Source organism: Lampetra planeri, chromosome 30, assembly GCF_965212315.1.
Source record: "Lampetra planeri chromosome 30, kcLamPlan1.2.h2, whole genome shotgun sequence".
Taxonomy (NCBI): domain Eukaryota; kingdom Metazoa; phylum Chordata; class Hyperoartia; order Petromyzontiformes; family Petromyzontidae; genus Lampetra; species Lampetra planeri.
The window spans coordinates 5,156,946-5,180,876 of NC_136136.1; the positions used below are offsets into that span (position 1 = coordinate 5,156,946).

The 23,931-nt window shown below is 47.5% G+C and overlaps 1 protein-coding gene across 1 annotated transcript; it reads left to right on the plus strand.

The window, feature by feature from the left end:
* Positions 1-10,895: 10,895 nt before the first annotated feature.
* LOC144728831 (hepatocyte nuclear factor 3-beta-like) lies at positions 10,896-23,537 on the plus strand. The gene is made up of 2 exons (XM_078608514.1): positions 10,896-11,455; positions 22,021-23,537. The coding sequence occupies exons 1-2, from the start codon at positions 11,366-11,368 to the stop codon at positions 23,404-23,406; spliced, it is 1,476 nt and encodes a 491-aa protein (XP_078464640.1). The 5' UTR covers positions 10,896-11,365; the 3' UTR covers positions 23,407-23,537.
* The last annotated feature ends 394 nt before the right edge of the window (positions 23,538-23,931 follow it).

The following is a 23,931-nucleotide window of genomic DNA, read 5'->3' on the forward strand; positions in this document are numbered from 1 at the left end:
CTCACAGCCAGCGGATGCGCACGTGTCTTTGGCATTCATGAGTAATTAGTCCAAATCGTGTCGCTCCTCCCTCCTCCTCCTCGACGCGACCGCATCAGCTCCCCGCTGTGCGAACCGCAGAGCCACTGCCGCGATTAAGCAGTGGCTCGTGATCCCCCTGCACTCCTCCCCCCCTTCTGATATAGACATCTGCAGTGGGGGCGGGGGGTACCGATGACTTTATGTTGAGCGGTGGAGGGGGGGTGGGAACAGCAATAGGATAACATATCCTTGGTTCTTTCGGTAAAATCACGTAGATAAAAAAATTGAAAAAATGTAATAAATGTGACTATTTTTTGCTTTTATTATAATAAAATACAATTTTATTATAATAAAATGTATTTTCTGTTATTATTTTTATTTCCTATCTACGTGACTTTACCGAAAGAACCAATAATATGAATTCCTGCAGTCAAAATCAAATAGGCTAATTTTGGTATGGAGCCGATGAGCGGGGTCGGCTCCGTACGGTGCGAAAGAAGTTCAACTTACATGCGCACAGCTTGTGAGAGTCAACGCGTAGAATAGAGAAGAGGGGGCAGAGAGACGCACGGAGATACACACACACGCGCAGGGGTGAGACACACAGGGAGAAAGTCATTAAGATAAACAGTGAGACACAGAGGCAGACGCAGAGCTGTGATAGAGTTACAGAAAGAAGCATGGAGACAGACAAAGGGAAAAACACAGAGACAAACACAGACAGAGTCACAGGGAGACAGAGACACAAAGACAAAGATCGCCCTATTGCCTTCGCAGACTGTTGTGGCAATTGCTGTTAGCGAGCACCTGTGAAGGCCGCCACAGCACACGAGGGGGTGAGTGGTCAACATCACGCCCGGCCGCCTTTGTCTCCCCAGTGGCGATGTTTACACACCGCACACCAGGTACTCATTTTAGGCTAAGTCGACCCACTGCACAACTGTGCACACCCACAAACCACACGGCAATTTATAATAAAAAATAAAATATTTTTTACTTTTATTAGTGACGACCTCGGGGAGGGGGGGACCATGACCAGTTCTCATATTTAAATCGTCACTAATGTTGGCCGTGAGCGGGAATCGAATTCGGGTCGCCGGGTTTATAGCGCAGCGCGCAAACCGCTACACCACCGCTCCCCGAAGACAGAGACACGGGAAGAGACGAGCAAAGAGACGACGTAGACAACGGAGACGCGGAGACACACTACATAGACACACGCGGGCATCATCACAAACACTTTGGCTAGACCAAACAGTCCCAATGGAATCCCACGCCTGTGCACGTGCCACACATTGCCATGGAGAGCGGCCACTCGCCATGAGGATCTGGGGGAGGAGGGGAGGACGTGGGGGGGGTGGTGGAGGTGGAGGAGGAGGGGGGGGTGGTAATACCTGAATGACCCCTAATGGGCTGCGGAGAGAGGCGACGGATGAGCGAGCGCATCTCGCGAATCGAGACAGCGTGGGGCCTCTTCATCCCAGAGAGCGTCACAAAGAGGTGCTAATTGCGAGGAGGTTGGGAGGGCGACAGCCGTAACATCCTGCACCCCCCGCCCCCTCCACACCCCTCCCCCCCCCCAAACTCATCCCCCCAACCCTCCTCCTTCCCCCCCCGGGGTAGTCACTAATCCACACTTCCAAACACATTTGCAATAAACACCTCTGGAGCGCGGGTAGAACATTGGTGGGAGGGAGGGGGGGGGGGAGTTGCTGTTCGCGTTAATTGATAATTGTCGCGCCGTGATTTAGGCGCGACTCGTTGCCAAGCGCCGTCAACTTCCACCAGACGAAGAAGCATTCGAGGTGTCTGGGTGCGTAACGCAGACAACGATCGCCCGTACGCACCTCTTCACCGGGCTGTTCGGGCTCGTGCTGTTTGCGAGCGCCTATTAAGGCTGGCGTGGCACGACCCCGGCTAGGGAAATGCTGTGGCCATCCACACCTCTGTTTCCCCCGGTGCCGACCTTTAACACGCTCACCGCAACAGGTACTCTTTGAGGCTGAGTCGACCTATGGGAGGCCCCAGAACGGGCACAAATGCCCCGCCCGGGGCCGGCAATCGAACTCGGGTTGCCGAGTTTCGTGGCGCGACGCGCTAACCACTGCGCCACCGCTCCCCCAGAACAATAGATTACGCGCGCTACGCTGAAGTTTGAAGGTGATAAGCAATGTCTAATTCATTTTTCGATTTAAAGCTTTCGTGACTGCAGGGATTCATCTTCTTGGTTCTTTCGGTAAAGTCACGTAGAATGGAAATAATAAAATAATACAAATAAAACATAATAAAATAATTCTCACGTGACTTTCTATGTGACTTTAACGAAAGAACCAAGAAAATGTCTAATTCATCAAATCTATCGTGCATATGTCTCTCCGCATAAAACCAAATAAAAACATGTTTTCAAAACACGTCAAGTGGCGTAAATGAAACACGCTTGAAGCAATCGAGGTTACAATGAGCATTTAAGTCATTAAGCCTCTTAAGAAGCCGTCGAAACAAATTTCTGTGTGGTTTGTGGGTGTGTGCACAGTTGTGCACTTGGGTCGACTCAGCCTGAAATGTGTACCTGGTGCGGTGTGTACATATCGCCACTGCGGGGATAAAGGTGGCCGGGCGTGGTGTTGGCCACCCACCCCCTCGTGTGCCGTGCCGGCCTTTATGGGTGCTCGCTGACAGCACTTGCCCCTACAGTCTGTTAAGGCTATACGGGGGATCTTTGCCTTTGTCTTGCATTGGTCAGCGCACCTCGCGGCGGCCACCTGAGTTCGATGCTCGCGCACGGCCACAATGAGTGACGAACATCGTGAAAAGGGCCTCTGCCTAAACTGAGAATCTCGCGCGGGTGTGAAAACAAAAATGGGCACTGGGGAAGACAAAGGCGGCCAGGAGTGGTGCTGGCCACACGACCTAATAGGTGCTCACTAACAGCACTTGCCCCAACAGTCTGTTTTCCTGTACGGGCTATATTTGTCTTTGTACAGCGTTTAGAATGGGCAGTGATTGCGCAATGCCGTTGAGGTCTCAATGCATGCGCGTCCCCTCCCCCTCTCGCCCCTCGTATTAATCCGGATGGATCCTGTGTCCAGCAGCAGAGCGGAAGAGAAGGACAAGGTGCTCAGCTGTGTGTGGTGGTGGTGGTGTCGGCGTGAGACGGCGAAGCGAGGGCTGCAGACACGACACTTGTGTGAGCACACGAGGCTGGATGAATTAACGCGCAATTGCCATCGGAATTACGAGGCACGGTCTATCCGCTGCTGGATGAGGCCCTTATACCCCCACGCTGTTGAGCGAACCCGGCAATGCGGGCTGATGAAGCGAACGACCGACAACACAGCGGTGCAGTACAACAATGGCAGTTCACCGCATTGCCACCTAATGGACGCAGCGTAGCGAGGCCCACAGCCTGTAGCACCTGTTATGCATGGTGGTCGCGACCCGACTCCCTTCAGTATTGACCTGTGTATGTGTAATGGAGAGCATAGCGGAGGCGCTGTGTGACCATCATCATCATCACAACCGTTATCATCATCATCGTCATCGCCATCATCATAATCGTCATCACCATCGTCATCGCCACCATCATAATCGTCATCACCATCGTCATCACGTGTGGCCGCCGCGTGGATTCGCTCTCCTCGACGATGATGTCTCAGTCACCAGCGGCGTCGTCGTGCGCGCAGTCTGACCACTCGACGCGTGGTGGAGTCCATGGGCCGGGGGCAAGAAGTCGCTACCCCGTAAGGTGGCAACAGCTTGGGTCGAACCCATTCGTTTACATCGAATTATAATTAGTGTCCAGGAGAGCCACAGTGCGTTGCAGGACTCAGGATGGTCCTGCTGCTGCTGCTTAATTGGGTTTTTATTTTAAGATGTTCTCAGCCAATTAATAATAGTTATTATACTTTCGTTTTGTATAGCTTCATTCATGTCAATAGCATCATAAAACCATGTACGTTAATTATATATGAGGGTCAAATGCCATATACGCGGTTGGCTACGCACGGCGCGAAATAAGTCAAACACACACACCAAGCAAATGAAAACCCGACTACCAAGCAAAATTTTGGAAAATAAAAAAAATGTAATTAAGAAATGGCATAAAAACGAAAAAGCATAACCAACAACAAAAGTTATCACCACAATGAATGATGAGTTGCGTTCAATAATATTATTATCATACGTGTGAAAAGAAATCGGAGCACCCACAGAACACCCACGCCTTGCGAGACGGGGGGCAACACTCCATCGCCGTACAGATGGAAACAGCTGGCGATGAGTCCACTTGCTGTACCGCCTTCTACTGGCGAGCCAGGGGTATGGCACCGTGTCCTCGGCGCTTCACAACATCTGTGCGGTGATCCACCAAATCTCGCTGCTGCCTCCAATCGTTTTCAGTTTCATTAATTTTTCAGTTTAATTTGTTAGGTATATAACCCTGTGAGCCATGCGGCTCTAGACTCGGGTGCAACTGCAACAAACAAAAACACGAACAAGAAAACATCTTAAAGTGACTACACGCAACAGAAAAATCCAGGAAAAAACAGCAAAGCCTTTCAGAAAAAAACACCGCGTTTCAACGCTGTGTGCAAAAATCCCAGTGGGATGCAAGTCAAACAATAACAACCTCAAGACAATAGTGCGGCATCACAGGCAGCCACGTGAATAGCCACCACCGCGTTGCAAACACGAACGAATGGCTTGATAACTCCACACATCTTCTTGGTTCCTTGACTTTACCGAAAGAACCAATAAGATGAATCCCTGCAGTCACGAAAGCTTTAAATCGAAACTCCACACATCCCCAATGGTTATCACGTGAAGGCACTGTTGTCGGCCACATTCGTGAATTGCCACCACAGAAATGGTGCCACCTCAGATGCTACCGACAAGTGGGCTCGTCTGTGCTGGGCACCACACGGGGGCCGTCTGATTGAGTTGAGCAGTGATTCTGGTGAAGGTGGAGGCGATGGTGGTGATGATGGTGGTGGTGGTGGTGGTGGAGGCGATGGTGATGATGATGGTACTGGTTGTGGAGGCGATGGCGACGGTGATGATGATGGTGGTGATGCTGGTGGTGGAGGCTAACGTCACGTGGTATTAACTAGGTAAGAAAGCGAGAGGCCAGGATGGTCCCATTTGTAAGAGTGACCCGAGCGGGGGAGTTGGTGGTGGTGCTAAGTGGGTGGCAGCCCCCGTAGCGTCCAGGGAACGGGAGCTGATCCCCCTCCTGCCAAGGGCTCAACACCCCCTTTTTTGACTTTTCAAGATGCACGTGAAGAGACAGATTGTCAGCGTTCGTCGGAGATGGCTGCACAAATGAGTAGAATTAACCAGCGGGCGTCCCAGCCTTTCCTCATCTACATTGGGGATGAGAGGTGATGATGTTGGTGGTGGTTAGCGAGTCGAGTTCGATGCCCGTTCACGGCCAACACGAGCGACGATTATCTGAACCGGCGCTAGGCCTCCCCTAGGTCGACTCAGCCTCAAATGGGTACCTGGTCGCGATGTGTAAAACATCGCAACTGGGGGAGACAAAGGCGGCCCGGCGTGGTGCTGGCCATTAACCCGTCGTGTTTCGTTTAGGCTTTCAGAGGTGCTCGCTAAGGGCCACTTGCCCCAACAGTCTGTTACAAGCTACACGGGGATCTTTGTCTTTGTGAGTGGGTCACAGGTGCAGCTACTCGCTCACAGCACTTGCCCCAACAGTCTGTTACAGGCTACACGGGGGATCAGAAGCAGGTGGTCGCTGTAGTTTCGTGGGATCGGTTTAAGGGTTGGTCGCTTTGTTGGCGACCCACACCTGGTCACCGAAAGGACACGAACTTTTGGCCCGGGAGAGAAGAGGGGAGGGAGAGGTGAGGAGAGGTGAGGAGATGGGGGGGGTAGCCTCTCGCCCGCTTTTATCGGCCCTGGTTTCGCTTCACCTGCCAGAGTAAACACCCGCGCGCTCGCTCTCTCTCTACACCAATGCGCTTTGTATACATAACCTCCTTTATCACTCCACTGCTGGATGAATACCTCCCGAAGCTGCGTCGGTTGTGGGGGTTGTTTGGGCCATACTTCACCGTGATGGTGGGTGAAGGGGGCTTGGGGTGGCCAGTATCGATTCAGATATGATCGCCCACTGGTGTTAGCCGTGGCCGAGTATCGATCTCAGGCAGCCCGGTTCCTCGCGCAGTGCGCTGACCATTACGCACCGCTCCCCCCCACTGGTTGGTAGGAGTGTTTACATTGCTTGGTAAAGCATAAAAAACACAGGGTACATTAAAAAAACTGTTAATGATGCAAAGAATCATGGTTTAAAATCGACTAGTATGCCCCCGATAAATGAATCAATGTTGAACTAAATTATTTTCATCGCACAGTATTTTTCATTCTCTCGGCTGATATTTTGCCAAATCAAGTGCAGAAGGCAATTTCATGGGGGGACGATGTTTTTTCTTCTTCGTGCATTCACTGGTGGTGACCGGGCTGAGACCATCGGACTCACTGCACTTGAGAACCCGGCAAAACCCCCACGGGAGAATTCATCCCGGATTCGAACGCAGCTTCTCAGCGGTGCATGGTGGCGCTGTCTCCGACACGGCCATTGTGAACCCCGCCGGAGTCGCCAGGCCACAGCCACGGCACACCGGCTTAACATATTAAGTCTCCGAAACAAATGAATCAGCTCAATAATCCCCATTGTTTCTGGGAGCCCCGAGTCCCGACAGAATCCCGATAGCAAGTCGCCACGCGTCCCAGTCTCTCAGTTACAGCGCGGATTTAATGGAGACTCTGATAACCGCGTCCCTATTATCAGCCCAATCAGCACCGTGGGCTCATTCATGCGCATTCAATCAACATTTACTTGCGCGACTGCAGTTGGCCACCCCCCACGTGAATCGCCGTCCATTGCGGGGGCAGGAAATTCTAGATTTGAAGCTTTCGTGACTGCAAGGATTCATATTCTTAGGTTTTTTTCGGTAAAGTCACGTAGGTAAAACATTAAAATTAATGAAAGTAAAATCAAATAAAAATCACGACGTTTCGGAGGCAACACAAGTTGGAGCGCATGGAGCAATATCCATTGTTGTTCTGTACTTCTATGCTCCCGCCTCTACGCAGCACACCGGCCTTCAGCAATTGTCGCATTGTCCGGCATGGAGTCAAAGGATCCCCGCACGGCGTGACAAAGGCCACCATCCAGCGTTGAGACTGATAGATGCCCTGTGTGTGTATTCAGGTGCACGGGCTAAGCGTGTTGTATGTACATTCTGTTCGTAGCTGGGAGCGGAGCGGACTTAACCGAGACGTCCATTGGCGATATGAAGTTCACACTCTTCCAAAGAGTGGCGTGGAACTTTGAGCCATTGGGTATTTGATGCCCTGTGTAGATGACTTAACAGATCTGCAAACAATCCAGAATCAAACGCTCGTTGTGGCTAAAAACATTCTTGTAACGAAACAACTCAAGATTATTTTCGATTAGCACAGTTGACGACATGCGGTGCGAAAAAGTTCAGCAGACATACAGACATTGCGTACGTAAATGTGGGAATACAAAAATGGAAGAAGAAAACCCCCCACCGTGTTTGGATTTTCAAATCTGATGTCAACGGTGGAATGCGGCGAACTTGGGAACAAGCACAGACACTCCGTCTCTCAGTTTAACTCGTAGTCAGGCTTGCGCGACAAATATCATCCGCAATACAGGATTTTGTGTGTGGGTATATTCTTCTTCTTTCGTATGGCATTGTGAAAAGCAACAGTTTTTATTTTTTGTTCGTAATTTTTTTTAGTAAAATGTCATAAATGAATGCAAAGGTTTCGTCGTGTGCAATCCAATTATGTGATAGACGCAGTGTTGATGTCAGCGATACCGCCAGGATGTGCATGGATGGAGCATCGTGGTTAGAGTCGCGTAAAGAGGCCGAGCTTCGAGTTTCCAAAACTAAAATGTTCAACAATAATTATTATTCTCATCTCATACATTTTAGAGGCCAAAAACATCGAAACGTTTCGTTTTCGGATATTTAAAGTTATTAGCGAATAGTTTGCTATATATATGCATCAAATGTAAGATGTTTCGTCGTTACAGAATATCGTGAACAATTACATCAGTCGCGCACTCCCCGTACGATCGGCTGGATATATATGTAGAACAAACAAACACAATTGCTAATTTCTTCATTACAATTAAGGATATTTTGTATATCACTGTTCGGTGACGACACTGAAATAAATATCCATTCGGTGCTGTCGCAGAAAGCAGAGCACCGACTTGTGCGGGGTTACCTGCATCTGGAAGGTGCTAGCACACAACTGCTTCTGAGGTTTCGATTGAAAGCTTTCGTGACTGCAGGGATTCATCTTCTTGGTTCTTTCGGTAAAGTCACGTAGAAGGGAAGTAATAAAATAATACAAATAAAACATAATACAAAAAAGTATTCTGAAGAATTTCTTCACCTGAGGACGGCTGCTTGCGTTGTGGCCGAAACGTCGTGAGAATTATTTTATTATGTTTTATTTTCATTGTTTTATTATTTCCCTTCTACGTGACTTTACCGAAAGTACCAAGAAGAGGCTTCTGAGGTCTCTCTTCACTCGCTGTCTTGCGCACACGAGGTACAACGTGTATGTATCGTGGACTTCTTTCGCACCGTACGTAGCCAACCGCGCTAATCGGAGGTGCGGGGGGATGGAACAAAAAACTAAACACAAAAAGCAGTTCTAAAAGAAATTAGTTCATGGCGGTGCTAGATTAATTACATGTTTATCGCGTGACTATCAACCCGGTATTTTTGTTCCCCCCCCCCTCCCCGTAACGCGTCCGACATCAGCGCTGTCGTGGACAATATTAGCACCGCGACAAAACGAGTAAGCAGAGCAACGAGCCTCTTTCCCAAAATGCGTCTCGCCATGTACACACACGCAATAGTTTGACACATCCCATTTGTTTTTGTATTTCTAACAACAACAAAAATGTCACCTTTGGAATATAGTCAGTTTAAAAAAAATCTAACTCACTCACAATTTCATTGTTGCAGTTATCAGTGACTGGATTGGAACCATAAAACTCGCTTCGGTTTTGAGAACCCCGGTTTAATGCCTTGCCTCCGATTAGCTACTTACGGTGCGAAAAAACGTTCAACATCAGTGCCGGATTATCCTAGTAGCAAAAGTTTGCTAAGGCCCCGCGCTAAATGCTTTCAAGCTATCAATTCCGGTTCAGTGATTCTGCACTTGCTGTATTATTGTAGTACTATACTGCATTCAACTTTTATCAATTCCGGTTCAGTGATTCTGCACTTGTTCTATCACTATAGTACTATACTGCCTTCAACTTTTATGAACGACTGGGTGTTTAAGGTTAGCGATTTATCGCATAAATCTGGCTGTATAGCAAATGAAAAAAACGATTACTTTACAAGTTACAAATTTGTATTTGAATATTTACGTGTTTCTTTTTTATTCAGGGCCCTCTTTATAACATATGCTACAGGGCCCCCGGTACTGTTCAACATACACACATAATCAGAGCGTGCCGACATCCGGATTCGAACCCAGCGTCTTTCAGCGGTGGCGGCTCAGCGTCTCGGACGCGGGCGTCTGTGAACCACCAAGAGTCACGTGACCAGCGGCTTTACACATCAAGTCTCTGTGTAGCGACTGAGTCATTTTAATCCCCATTGTGTTTCAGGCGGCGCGCGAGTCCCGCCAAACGCTGATATCAAGTCGCCGCGGGTCTCCCTGTCTCCTCTTCCCCTCCCCAACATCGTTTGTTGTTTTAAACGTGTGTTTACCTTCGCGTCTCCATCCCAGGCACAAAGATAAAGACAAAAGATCCCTTACTCCTCCTCCTCCTCCGTAGCCTTACACGCGCTTTTGGGGCAAGTGTGCCGGTGCAAATACGTACACAGACAGAAAGACAAATGCTGCATCACCTTTCGGAGTGAATAGCGAGTGCCTATTGAGTTCGGCACGGGGCACGAGGAGGTTTTCAGTGGTCAACACACCACCGTCTTCTTCTCCCATGCAGTGCTGAGGTTTTACACGGCGTACTGAATATTCGTTTCAGGATGAGCCGGCCGTGTGGAGATCCATGAGCGGTTCGGATATCACTCGCCGCTCATGTGAGAAGCGAACCCAGGTCGGATAGCACAACCACTGCGCCACCGCTCCCCATTCAGATGAGCTCACAGGAGCATAGCAACACAGACTGGAAGGGGACACGTAAACACCCACAGACAAAACAAACAGATGTACACCCTGACACTTGTTGTGTATTTGGCCATGGCAGCCTCACTGAGTCGCAAGACTGGTTAAGGGGAGGGTCTTGCTGCATGGGGATGTTTGACCATGGGGGGACGAGCAGAGAACCCGGGTAAAACCCACCACCGCATGGACACACGAGGCGAGCGACAATCAAAGCACCACGCCCGGCCGCCTTTGTCTCCCTAGTGGCAATGTTTTACGCACCGCACCAGGTACTCATTTCGAGGCTGAGTCGACCTAGGGGAGGCGCAGGAGCGGTTCAGATAAATCGTCGCTGGTGTCGGTCCGCGAGCGGGAATAGAACTCGGGTCGCCGGGTTCGTAGCACAGCGCGCTCGCCTCTGCACCGCCGCTCCTCGTGGGGTGGACACACGCGTAGGTGATGGTTTGGAGTTGGCGCCGCAGGATTTGATGCATCATCCACCACTCACCCGCCCATCTATCTATCCACCTACCCACCGACTCCATCACCACCCACCGACCCGACGATTCACCCACCCACCTACCCCCTCCCATCGCCAACTACCACCCACACCCAAACACATTCACAACCCCTCCCCCCGCCGCCCTATATACAGGACGACACGTCCTATAACAAGGAAGAGCAACTACGCGACTCTCCGCGGGAGGTCCATGGTCGTTTGTAAAGACGCGTAGAGTGGACGGGGAGGGGATTCCCATCTCGAGCGAAAAGACGAAAAAAATAACTTTAAACGAAGGAGCCGGAGGAGGAGAAGACGACGACGTCGTCGGAGGAGGAGGAAGAGGAGGAAGAGTGAAGTGAGCAGGGACCGGGATGAGCAAAGGCGCGATGCCCACTGCGGGACGTGACTAGAGTCATCCACGAGCAGCAGCATCAGCGGCATCATCATCAGCAGCATCATCATCATCATCAGCAGCAGCAGCAACATCGGCGGCATCGGCGCTAGATTTATCATCATCAGCAGCAGCAGCAGAAGCAGCAGCAGCCGCAGCAGCAGCATCAGCATCATCATCAGCAGCAGCAGTAGTAGCAGCAGCATCATCATCATCAGCAGCATCATCAGCATCATCATCATCAGCATCATCAGCAGCAGGAGCGCATTATGCACGCGCCGTGCGTGGGAGTCGCGTCCGTGAAGATGGAGGGAGGACACGAGCCCGACTGGAGCTCCTACTACGCCGACCCGAGCGAGGTGAGGTTACCACGGCGAGGCGAAGGTGCACCTAGCCTGGCACGGGCACCCCCTCGTACGCCGGAGAAAGAAAAAAATCTGAATAAACGCCCAGGTTGGGCGAAGTTTTGCTGTGCGCATAAACTGCGAGCAGTGGGAGCAACTCGGAGCGGTGGCTCAGCGCACTTGTTCCCACGTGCACGGCCAGCCCGAGTTCGATTCCCGTATATGGCCTGACAACATCAGTGGGGAGTGGCAACCGAGTCTTTGTTCGGTCTCTCCTAGGTCGACTTAGCCTTAAACGAGTTAGGCTAGCTAGGTGTTGAGCGTATATGCTTGAGCGCCGGGGATACAAATGCGGTCGGGCGTCGTACCTGTCCACCCGAAGCGACTCTTGCGATGGGTCGCTTAATATGCCCTCGCTGACGGAACGTGCTCCAACGTTTAACTGGACTGGGCTACACGGGGAATATTTATCGTTGTATTTGCTTTACACGCACATATATATACACACACACATATACAGCATACGTGTCTACAGTGTATATGTGTGTATATGTAACAGCAACGTAGTGTGGAGCGGTGGCGCAGTGGTTAGCGCTCGGCGCTGTGAACCCGTGCACTTAAGTTCAATTCCAGTCCAAGGCGAGCATCAGCGGGCGAGCGATATATGAACTATCAATGAGTCTTTTTCTCTCTTCACAAACCCGCATTGACCAGCGTGGTGAAGTATGGTCAAACAACCCCCCCCCCCCGTGCAGGGTTTAGGGCGGCCTTCATCCAGCAGTGAATTGACAGATGAGCTGTGAACTCGGGCTACCAACAGAGCGCTTGAGTTTTAACATCAATCTCAAGACGTGGTAGTCGAAAGTAGTTGCAGCAGTGTTGACGCAGAACATAAATGATCCTTCATAATGAAGATGTATACGAAGCATTGTGTAAAAACACACGCAAAACTTTGTTTCACATGTTTAACTCGGCACCATAGTATGCGTGTGTATATATATAAAGAATATAATATATGTATACGAGACGCGGAGCCAGATGACGATTATGGCTCCGTTGTGAGCGTTTCTCAAAGCTGTGTTCGACGCGCGGACCACTCGTTTATAAAACAGTTTATTCTCCCACTCAGGTGACGCAGTGCAGGCGACGGGGTCGCGGCTGCGTAGATAATTTCAGAAATACTTGTTTAAACAAAATATGTAGAGAAAAACAACAAAATATATATAGGGTAGAGGTGGTAAGGGGCTACAACACATTGCCACGTGCCAGAAAGGGCATCGATCCTTTGGTCATCCCGGTTCATGTTCGCTCTTACTCAGCCGATTCAAACATTCCCCCCCCCCTCTCCTTCATCCCTGGTTACAAAACGAATGAACGTATCTTTCTAAATACCAGGAATATAAAATTATTCATATTCCCGAAACGTATTTTTTTTGTTTAAACGCAGCTATAATATTCGTGTTTTTTTTTTTCGGTAAAGTCACGTAGAAGGGAAACAATAAAATAATAAAAATATAAAGCAATAAATTTTGTATTACTTTATTGTTTCCCTTCTACGTGACTTTACCGAAAGAAGCAAGAATATGAATCACTGCAGTCACGAAAGCTTTAAATCGCAGCAATAATGTTTATTTTAGGGGGAGGGTGTGGTATTTAGATCTTAGGGTTAAGGTAGTTTAAGCATGGTGGTTTGCCTAACTGAATTTTTTTTATTAAACATCATAAGTTAAACATTACTTTAATGTCCGAAACAAAGTTTATAAATCCATAATAGTGTTTTCTTTGGTTAGATACGTGTTGTTAAAACCGCAACAACCGGATACGGCCAATCAGTAAAAATACTAAATGTTGTGTGTTTACTCTCCAACACACCGGTGTTCTGAATCCGCACAAATTGGCACGTTATGTTTACGTGGCAACCTTTACGAATTGGCTATGCGCGGGTGGTGGCTGGATTAACGACACATTTATATGGACGCGATCTAACCCCCCAAAAAAAACCTCTTGTGGAAAATATTGTTCGCGAAAGCCTACAACTACTACTACTACGTGTCGTGTTAAAAAGCAATAAACATCGTGATTATTTCCGGATTAACCTGCAAATGCATCACAGCATCGCGGACCACCTGGAGGAGCGTTGCGGTCAGTGTTAGCAGTGCTACAGACAAAGCACGAACTATACGGGGTGGTGGCCGCACAAAAGTCAGGACACATAGGGTTCATCTTCTTGGTTCTTTTGGTAAAGTCACGTAGAAGGGAAATAATTAAAGAATCAAAATAAAACATAATAAAATAATTCTCACGACGTTTCGACCACAACGCAAGCAGCCATCCTCAGGTGAAGAACAGGTCTGTCGGAAAGACAGTGTCGAATGGCATGTGTCGTGTTAAAAAGCGTCGTGAGAATTATTTTATTATGTTTTATTTTATTATTTTATTATTTCCCTTCTACGTGACTTTACCGAAAGAACCATGAAGAGGAATCCCTGCAGTCACGAAAGCTTTAAATCGAAACACATAGGGTTATTATACAGGGTGCTTCAAAAACGTGTTAACACTTCTGAGAATTTGCAACAATACCACGAGAAATGTCCCTCCGGAACTTTGGAGACCACCTGGAGAAGATTCCAGGCACGCGTTGACAATGATGGCGAACAAGTGGGAGACCATTTGACTTTTTGAAGCTATTAACATGCATTTGTTATCATGTTACAGTGTATTATCCGTTATTTTTTCCATTAAAAACGATAGTCCCATAAAAGTGTTAAAAACAATTTTAAGCACCCTGTATTTATTTTAACAAACATCGTTAGGTTATTTACTTTATTCTAACACATGTTCAAATTGATTTACAATACACAGTTGATGTATGATGCACGAATTCTCTTTAGAAATTAATTCAGGACTTTACTTTTTTAGGATTACAGCAGGCGTCAGTGTCGGAATCTAGCCTACAACCTCCTGTATACCAAGAGAGGTAGTTAACATCCGGGCACCGTGGTGCCAATCTTAAGGCCACCTCCTCGCAGCCCAAGCCTGGCATGCCCAGGCAGCCTCGCAATACAACTGATAAACAATCTTGATTTAAAGCTTTCGTGACTGCAGGGATTCATCTTCTTGGTTCTTTCGGTAAAGTCACGTAGAATGGAAATAATAAAATAATGATATTTAATGTATTCTAACACATGTTCAAACTGATTTCCAATACACAGTTGATGTATGATGCACGAATTCTCTTTAGAAATTAATTCAGGACTTTACTTTTTTAGGATTACAGCTGCCTTCAATAGCATACATAAAAAAAACGAATGTAACTCGTTCGTCTTTCGTACATTTTCTTTCCATTTCTAAATGTCATCTGGAAAGGAATAAGACATGTTTTTATATATTAATAAAGACGATAACAGATCAAATAGGAGCTTAGAATAAACATTTTAAAATGTTTTAATGCCAGTGTTAATATAAGGGAAATAACCCCATGTGCCCTTACTTTTGTGCCAATCTATATATATACTCAACACATTCCTAAATAGCACTCCCTTCAAAGTAAAACAGTTGACGTTTCGGGCAACGGCCCTTCTTGATCGCCTGTTCTTCTCAAACAACTAGTTGAACATTTTCTTAGAAAACGATGGATCTCTCGCGTTATAGAGGAGAGCGGGTAGGGGATTTCGCGTACCTCCGATAAGCACGGTTGGCTACGTACGGCGCGAAAGAAGTTCAACATACATACTGATACGTGTGGTCAGGGCCGTCCATAGGGAGATTACGGGGCGCGGTACAACCCCCACTTCGTTCCCCCACCGCTCCTCCGGAGCATCCGAGACCGTGACGGCAAAACGTGGGTGCCCCCCAAAGCGCGGGACCTGGGGCGGTCGGCCCGATTCGCCGTACCCCTAGGGACGCTTCTGCGCGTGGTGGGGGTTGGTGGCAGACGCGTAGAGGAGGTTTTGACATTATAAAGTGTTTTTTTTTGTCTAGACAATAAATGATCGCTTATGTTTGACGGGGTATCTATAAATGGATGTGTGTGTGTGTATATATATGTGTGTATTTTTTTACGTAACCAACTCACACTGATCAGCGTGGTGATGTATGGTCAAGTAAACTCCCACGACTCGCAACAGCGTGCAAAGGCTCTCTCATCCAGCAGTGCATTGGGCAAAAGGGGTTCTACATGTGCATTATATTTACAAATATGTTTGTCCACTGGACTATTGTTGTTTGTTTATATTCTGCCGTCTGAACGTCCGTGTGATGTATTAAGTGAACCATTGCTAATATCTGTAATTAAACTTGAACCCATGTTAATAATTCTTATAATCCATTAACACTGCTGGATGAAGCATTATTTGTGCCCGTATTGGTCTTAGGGGTCGTTTAGCCATACTTCACCACGCTGGTCAATACGGGTTGGTTACATCGGTGAGAGAGGTGGGGATGAAGCAACACGTATTTGAATATCACTCGCTAATGATGTTAGCCGTGACTGGGAATCGAACTCATAATCAGATCGCCGCCGAGTTCAAAGCGCAGTTGCGCTAACCGCTGCACCACCGCTCCACAGCAGCAGCATCTGAGAAGTGCGTTACGGTTGAATCGCTATTGTTTCTGGAGAGTGAATGGTGATTAAATTATAATTGTTTATAGTTCTGTAACAATACATTTTAAGAAAGGGTACAGTTAAATTCGCAAAGTGTATTCATTAACGTGGTATGCATTCGACTGATTTGAGTTGTTAAATGTTCCGTCCATTAAAGCCGTTTGATAGGTCAGCGCGTACAATTGTAATTAGCGTGCAACATTCCTCAAATAAATGAACAGGCCTCCGTTGGTACGCCGTCTACGGGTCTGATGAGACCCGTAAACGACGAAACCGGACCAAAGGTTCCGGTGTTTAATAACAGACGCAGCAAAACAATGTTTAACACATTCTAGATTTTAAGCTTTCGTGACTGCAAGGATTCATACTCTTAGTTCTTTCGGTAAAGTCACGTAGGTAAAAAATGAAATTAAAATTTATAAAAAACGTCGTGAATAAAATCACGACGTTTCGAAGGCAACACAAGTCTCCGTCATCAGGTGGGACCGTCACAGCCAGATTTGCTGCGTCCACCGAAAGAACTAAGAGTATGAATGTTTAACGCGTCTGAGGATTTGCAACAACACCACCTAGAGAAGATTCCAGGCACGCGTTGACAACGATGGCAAACAAGTGGGAGACTCTTTGACTTTTTGAAGCTATTAACATTACATTTGTTATCACGTTACAGTGGATTATCCGTTATTTTCCATTAAAAAACGATCGTCCCAAATAAGTGTTCAAAACATTTGAAGCACCCTGTATAACATCGGTGGTGCTACTGCAGCATCGGCAGTGTTACAAAAGCACAATGAACAACAACAACAACCATCAATACATTCGTCAATAACACTGGATGTGTGGTCTTAACATGCAAAATATATAACAGGCGACGTTTCTGACAATGCCCCTTCTTCAGTAGGCCAGATAGAGCGGATAAGAGTTTTGAGACTGCACTTTACATCATGGGTCATGTTTGGTCATGTGCTATGAAGGGTTATTGCCCGAAACGTCGCCTATGGTTTATATTTCCTTTAATGTCCACACACACACACTGTTATTGACGGATGTGGCGAGTTTTTTGCTCTGTAATATTGGTTCGAAGGGTGAATTAGGTGGATGGACTAAAACTTAACGTTCGATTTATTTCATAATTATGGGAATGATTCCTATATATTATATTCTGTTTATCGGTCGGCGTGCATAGAAACTCATACGTACACTCTAACACTGCGTACAAAATGTATACTTAATTGTACATATATATATTTGACACACGTACAATACATATACGATAGGAAACAATATTTTCACAAGCCGGGAATAATAGTTGTACACCGTGCGTATGAAAATGTTACTCTCGAGCAAACGTTAAACCAAATCAACCACAACTTAATTGTATCCTTAATTCGCTGTTAATAAAATTGTTAAGTAGCTAAAGGAGGTAATTACCAAAGGGCTCATTAGTGTTACACATACCGTACATGTGTGTGTGTGTATCCTTTCCCGTTTCTTGTGATTTAAAACCTAAGACCGTCACCACCATCGAGTGCGCATGGAAACTGTTGGGGCGAGGGTTAGGAACGAGCGACGTGGCCGGCGCAACGACTACCAGCGACTCGTTTCAGGTTAAGTCGATCTAGAGGAGTGGTTCTTCTTCTTCTTCTTAACCTGAGGGTGCGAGATGCCCTTTCTGGGGGTGCGAGACATGGGCCAGATTTTTTTTTCGAAGGTAAATAATCGAAAACAAAAGTTAGGCACGGTTACGCAATCACAACTACTTTGTTTCATCAAACCCCTGAGTGTTTATTCACATTCTAAATGTCGTTAACAATTGAGAACCACAGGGGTGACGGCTGCAGTAAAGATTAAGAACCACTGGTCTAGAGGTTCGCCTGTCTGCCACTGATGTTGTTCGTGGGAGGCAAATCGAACCCTGGTCTTCAGTAACGTAGCGTAGTGCACAAACCACTGCACCACCGCTCCCTACATACAAATACAAAGATCCCCGTGTAACCATGCAGACCATCGGACTTCAGTAACGTAGCGTAGTGCACAAACCACTGCACCACCGCTCCATACATACAAATACAAAGATCCTCGTGTAACCATGCAGACCATCGGAGCAAGTACTATGGTAGAGCGCCTATTATTAATAATACACCTTTTATCGTGCAGGGAGAGCTTCATTGGGACTCAAAACTTATGTTCAAGAGAGAACTGCGTTTCTTACGCTTGGATTCCTCCAGTATTCATAAATATTCTGATTCCGATATGAGATGGAAAAACTCTGTCAACCCTACGCATACAAAGGAGATACCGCTCAAATCTCCGCACCGACTTACTCAAGAATACTGGCCGTCTTAAACGGAACTATACTGAACTATGTTTTATTTTACCATCACGTGGTAATGTTTCGCAGCCAAACACTCTAAACGCGTGATGTTGATTCCGAATGTGGAGTCAAAACTCGGAGGATCCGGAGAAAAATCCACGCGACCACGGGGAGAGGCATGGAAACACCAAATATACAGCAGGCGTCAGTGTCGGAATCTAACCCACAACGTCCTGTATACCAAGAGAGGTAGTTAACATCTGGGCACCGTGGTACCAATCTTAAGGCCACCTCCTCGCAGCCCAAGCCTGGCATGCCCAGGCAGCCTCCCGATACAAGTGATAAACAATCTTGATTTAAAGCTTTCGTGACTGCAGGGATTCATCTTCTTGGTTCTTTCGGTAAAGTCACGTAGAATGGAAATAATAAAATAATAAAAATAAAACATAATCCACCCGAGGTCGGCTGCTTGCGTTGTGGCCGAAATGTCGTGAGAATTATTTTATGTTTTATTTTTATTATTTCCATTCTACGTGACTTTACCGAAAGAACCAAGAAGAAGTGATACACAATCTTGATTTTAAGCTTTCGTGACTGCAGGGATTCATCTTCTCGGTTCTTTCGGTAAAGTCACGTAGAATGGAAATAATAAAATAATACAAATAAAACATAATCCACCTGAGGTCGGCTGCTTGCGTTGTGACCGAAACGTCGTGAGAATTATTTTATTATGTTTTCTTTTTATTATTTTATTATCTCCATTCTACGTGACTTTACCGAAAGAACCAAGAAGTGATACACAATCTTGATTTGAAGCTTTCGTGACTGCAGGGATTCATCTTCATTGGTTCTTTCGGTAAAGTCACGTAGAATGGAAATAATAAAATAATAAAAATAAAACATAATCCACCCGAGGACGGCTGCTTGCGTTGTGGCCGAAACGTCGTGAGAATTATTTTATTATGTTTTATTTTTATTATTTTATTATTTCCATTCTACGTGACTTTACCGAAAGAACCAAGAAGAAGTGATACACAATCTTGATTTGAAGCTTTCGTGACTGCAGGGATTCATCTTCTTGGTTCTTTCGGTAAAGTCACGTAGAATGGAAATAATAAAATAATAAAAATAAAACATAATCCACCCGAGGACGGCTGCTTGCGTTGTGGCCGAAACGTCGTGAGAATTATTTTATTATGTTTTATTTTTATTATTTTATTATTTCCATTCTACGTGACTTTACCGAAAGAACCAAGAAGAAGTGATACACAATCTTGATTTGAAGCTTTCGTGACTGCAGGGATTCATCTTCTTGGTTCTTTCGGTAAAGTCACGTAGAATGGAAATAATAAAATAATAAAAATAGAACATAATCCACCCGAGGTCGGCTGCTTGCGTTGTGGCCGAAACGTCGTGAGAATTATTTTATTATGTTTTATTTTTATTATTTTATTATTTCCATTCTACGTGACTTTACCGAAAGAACCAAGAAGAAGTGATACACAATCTTGATTTGAAGCTTTCGTGACTGCAGGGATTCATCTTCTTGGTTCTTTCGGTAAAGTCACGTAGAATGGAAATAATAAAATAATAATAAATAAAACATAATCCACCCGAGGTCGGCTGCTTGCGTTGTGGCCGAAACGTCGTGAGAATTATTTTATTATGTTTTATTTTTATTATTTTATTATTTCCATTCTACGTGACTTTACCGAAAGAACCAAGAAGAAGTGATACACAATCTTGATTTGAAGCTTTCGTGACTGCAGGGATTCATCTTCTTGGTTCTTTCGGTAAAGTCACGTAGAATGGAAATAATAAAATAATAATAAATAAAACATACTCCACCCGAGGTCGGCTGCTTGCGTTGTGGCCGCAACGTCGTGAGAATTATTTTATTATGTTTTATTTTTATTATTTTATTATTTCCATTCTACGTGACTTTACCGAAAGAACCAAGAAGAAGTGATACACAATCTTGATTTTAAGCTTTCGTGACTGCAGGAATCTATACTCTCTGGTTCTTTGCGGTAAAGTCACGTAGAGACGTCGTGTTTTCTTTTATTATTTTTTCTACCTACGTGACTTTACCGAAAGAACCACAGAGTAAGTTATAAACAGGCTTGATTCTCCTGCTTATCTTCATATTTCCCGACGAGATCGTGGCGCGCGTTCCAGATAATTTGATCGTTTTTGGCTAATAGGTTCTCCCTAACAGGCACTTATCCCGACATTCTACGTAAGGGTACACGGTGGACGGTTGCCTTTGTGTGTTAATTATTAAGAGCGGCACGGCACGCGGGGGGGGGGGTAACACCGCATAAGCATACGCAGACAAAGATCCCCCGCGTAGCCTTATATAGACTCTGATGAGTAAGTGCTACTAGCGAGCACTTTTTGCCACACGACCAAATCGTTCCATCGCTTCGAGCCCGGCGACCTGAGTTAGATTCCCGACCGCGCAAACCGCTTTCTGAACGAGTCCCGTGCCTCCCCTAGATAAACTCAACCTTAAATTAAGTACATTATGGGACCTCCTTTGCCAGTACCAAAATATGAGAATAGGTTTTCCCCTTTTTTCTTGCAACAAAACAGGTGTTAAGATGTTAAAACACCAAACTGAAACCTTTTACAAGGAATCATGTCTGCATTAACCACAATACTTGTGGTCAGAATGCAAAAAAAAAACACGCTGATAATATATGCATTGTCCTTGAAACTGATTGGTCCCCACCAGAGACAACTTTATTTTTAGCCTCGTCTCAAACGGTGTTAGACCAGAGGACGCCAAAAGGCGTACAGCACAAAGACAATGCACTATCAGAGTAATGAGAGCAAGGGGTGAGCATCTACATCATGGGACCTCCTTTGCCAGTACCAAAACTTGAGAATAGGATTTCCGCTTTTTTCTGGCAACAAATTAAATGAAGTGCCTGGTGCACGGCATGAAGACATCAGCACTGGGGAGACAAAGGCGGCCGGACGTGGCGTTCAGCTTAGCGGGGGAGGTGGAGAATTGGGTCAGACATCACTTGCCGCTGATGTTAGATAGCAGTGGTCGGGAATCGAACTTAGAGGGCTGTGGGTTGGTAGCGCAGTGCGTCAACTGCTACGCCACCTCTCCCCCAAAAACGACGCACAGCCATGTACTCACATATGCTAAACTCACAACGCACGATGACAAAGATACCCCATAGAGCCTACACAGATTGTTGGAATCAAGCGGTTTAGCGAAGTCTTATGAAGGCCGGCACAGCACACGAGGGGTGGGTGGCCAAGCACCACGCCGCACCAGGGACTCGTTTGAGGCTGAGTTGACACAAAGACAAAGATCCCCCGTGTAGCCTTAACAGACTGTAGGGGCAAGTGCTGTTAGCGAGCACCTATGAAGGCACACGAGGGCATGGGGTGGCCAGAACCACACCCGCCCGGCCGCCTTTGTCTCCCCAGTGACGGTGTTTACACACCGCACCAGGTACTCATTTGAGGCTGAGTTGATATACACACAGACACAAAGACAAAAATTCCCCATATAGCCTTTAACAGACCGTTGGGGCAAGTGCTGTTAGCGAGCACCTATGGCACACACGCGCACGCAGACACAAACAGACACACGCGCCTCACCTGCCCGCCCGTGTCTCGCTGCTCCGTGGGGACTTGCAGGCCTACAGCACCTCCGCCGCCATGAACGCGGGCCTGGGCGGCCTCGTCTCCATGAACGGCTACCACATGGGCCACATGCACGGGGCCTTGCAGACACCGTCCTCCGTGGCGCTCCCCACGTACGGCTCCCTGCAACAACAGCAGCAGCAGCATCATCATCATCAGCAGCAGCAGCAGCATCATCAGAGCTCCACCACGACATCCCCGCAGCTGTGCGGGGTGATGCAGCAGGGCGGTACGGCGCCCGGCGCCCTGCAAGGAGGCGGCTACGGGGGTCTCATGGGCGGCAGTGGCGTCGGCGTCGGCGGCGGAAGCCCCCTCGGAGGGGACCCCTACGGCGGCGAGGATTTCCTGCTGCAGGGCGGCGGCGCGGCGGGGGACGCGCGCGGCCCGGCGCAGGACGCGGCGTTCAAGGGCTACCGGCGGAGCTACACGCACGCCAAGCCGCCGTACTCGTACATCTCGCTCATCACCATGGCCATCCAGCAGTCGAGCGGCAAGATGCTGACGCTCAACGAGATCTACTCGTGGATCACCGACCTCTTCCCCTTCTACCGGCAGAACCAGCAGCGCTGGCAGAACTCCATCCGCCACTCGCTCTCCTTCAACGACTGCTTCGTCAAGGTGCCGCGCTCGCCCGACAAGCCGGGCAAGGGCTCCTTCTGGGCGCTCCACCCGGACTCGGGGAACATGTTCGAGAACGGCTGCTACCTGCGTCGGCAGAAGCGCTTCAAGTGCGACAAGAAAGGGACGGCGAAGACGGCCAGGAGCACTTGCGGTGAGCAGCAGCAGCAGCAGCAAGGAGGTGAACTGCAGAGTAGCCGTGCGGAGGAGATGGAGCAACAGCAGCAGCAGCCTCGGCCAAGCTCGGCCTCAGCTCTGCACCATCACGAGGACTCGCCGCCAGCCGAGGCCATGGTCTCGTCTTCTAGCCGCCAGGACGGCGCGCTGGTCCTGCCACCGCTACTCCAGAGCCTCCACCATCAGCAGCAGCAGCAGCAGCATCCGCAACAGCAGCATCATCATCATCAGCAGAATCATCAACAGCAACAGCAGCAGCACGGCGCAACCGATCCGGCCTCTCTGCACCTTAAGATGGACCCCAACTACTTTAGCCACCCGTTCTCAATCACCAGCCTCATTTCTTCTGGACAGCTGCATCAGCAACAGCAGCAGCAGCTGCTGCAGCAGCAACAACAGCAGCAACAGCATCAGCAGAGGATGGATTACAAGGGCTATGAGCAGGTAGTGCATGGATTGTCCGGGTACGAGTCTGACATGCACGCGGCCATACACGGGAAGACACTGATGGAACACACGTCCATCGGCACCACTGACCCAGCAGTCTACAGAGGTCTGTATGCCCGGCCACTCATGAATTCGTGATTATATCAGACCTCTCATCTGTGAGCGTGCGTGTGTGTGTGATGTATCTAGCAGGGTGTCCATGAAGGTATCATCCATTTATAAAGGTATCATTCATTTATAAAGGTATCAGATAATCCATTCATAAAGGTGTCATCCATTCATAGAGGTATCCATTCATGAAGGTGAATCAACACCCTGCACCACCCCAATTCAAACGAGATGTTCCATCTCAAGGGATAGTCCAGGAGAAATATTTTAAAAGGTTAGTAGGATATGAACACGGCCTTTTAGGCAATCCGCTGCTGGATAAATGTCTCCCCACACCATCGTCTGTCATGGGGGGCGACGTGTGAACATACTTCACCACGCTGGTCAGTGCGGCTTGGTGAATGGGGGAGAGGGGAGGGGCGGCTGGGGTATTCCTCGCGAGTCTTGGCTGTGGCCTGGAATCGAACTCAGGTTTGCAGAGTAGAGGTTTAGAGGGAAGTTTTGGTATAGTTTTACCTACACCCACACATTTGCCTTATAGTCACTATAAAATAA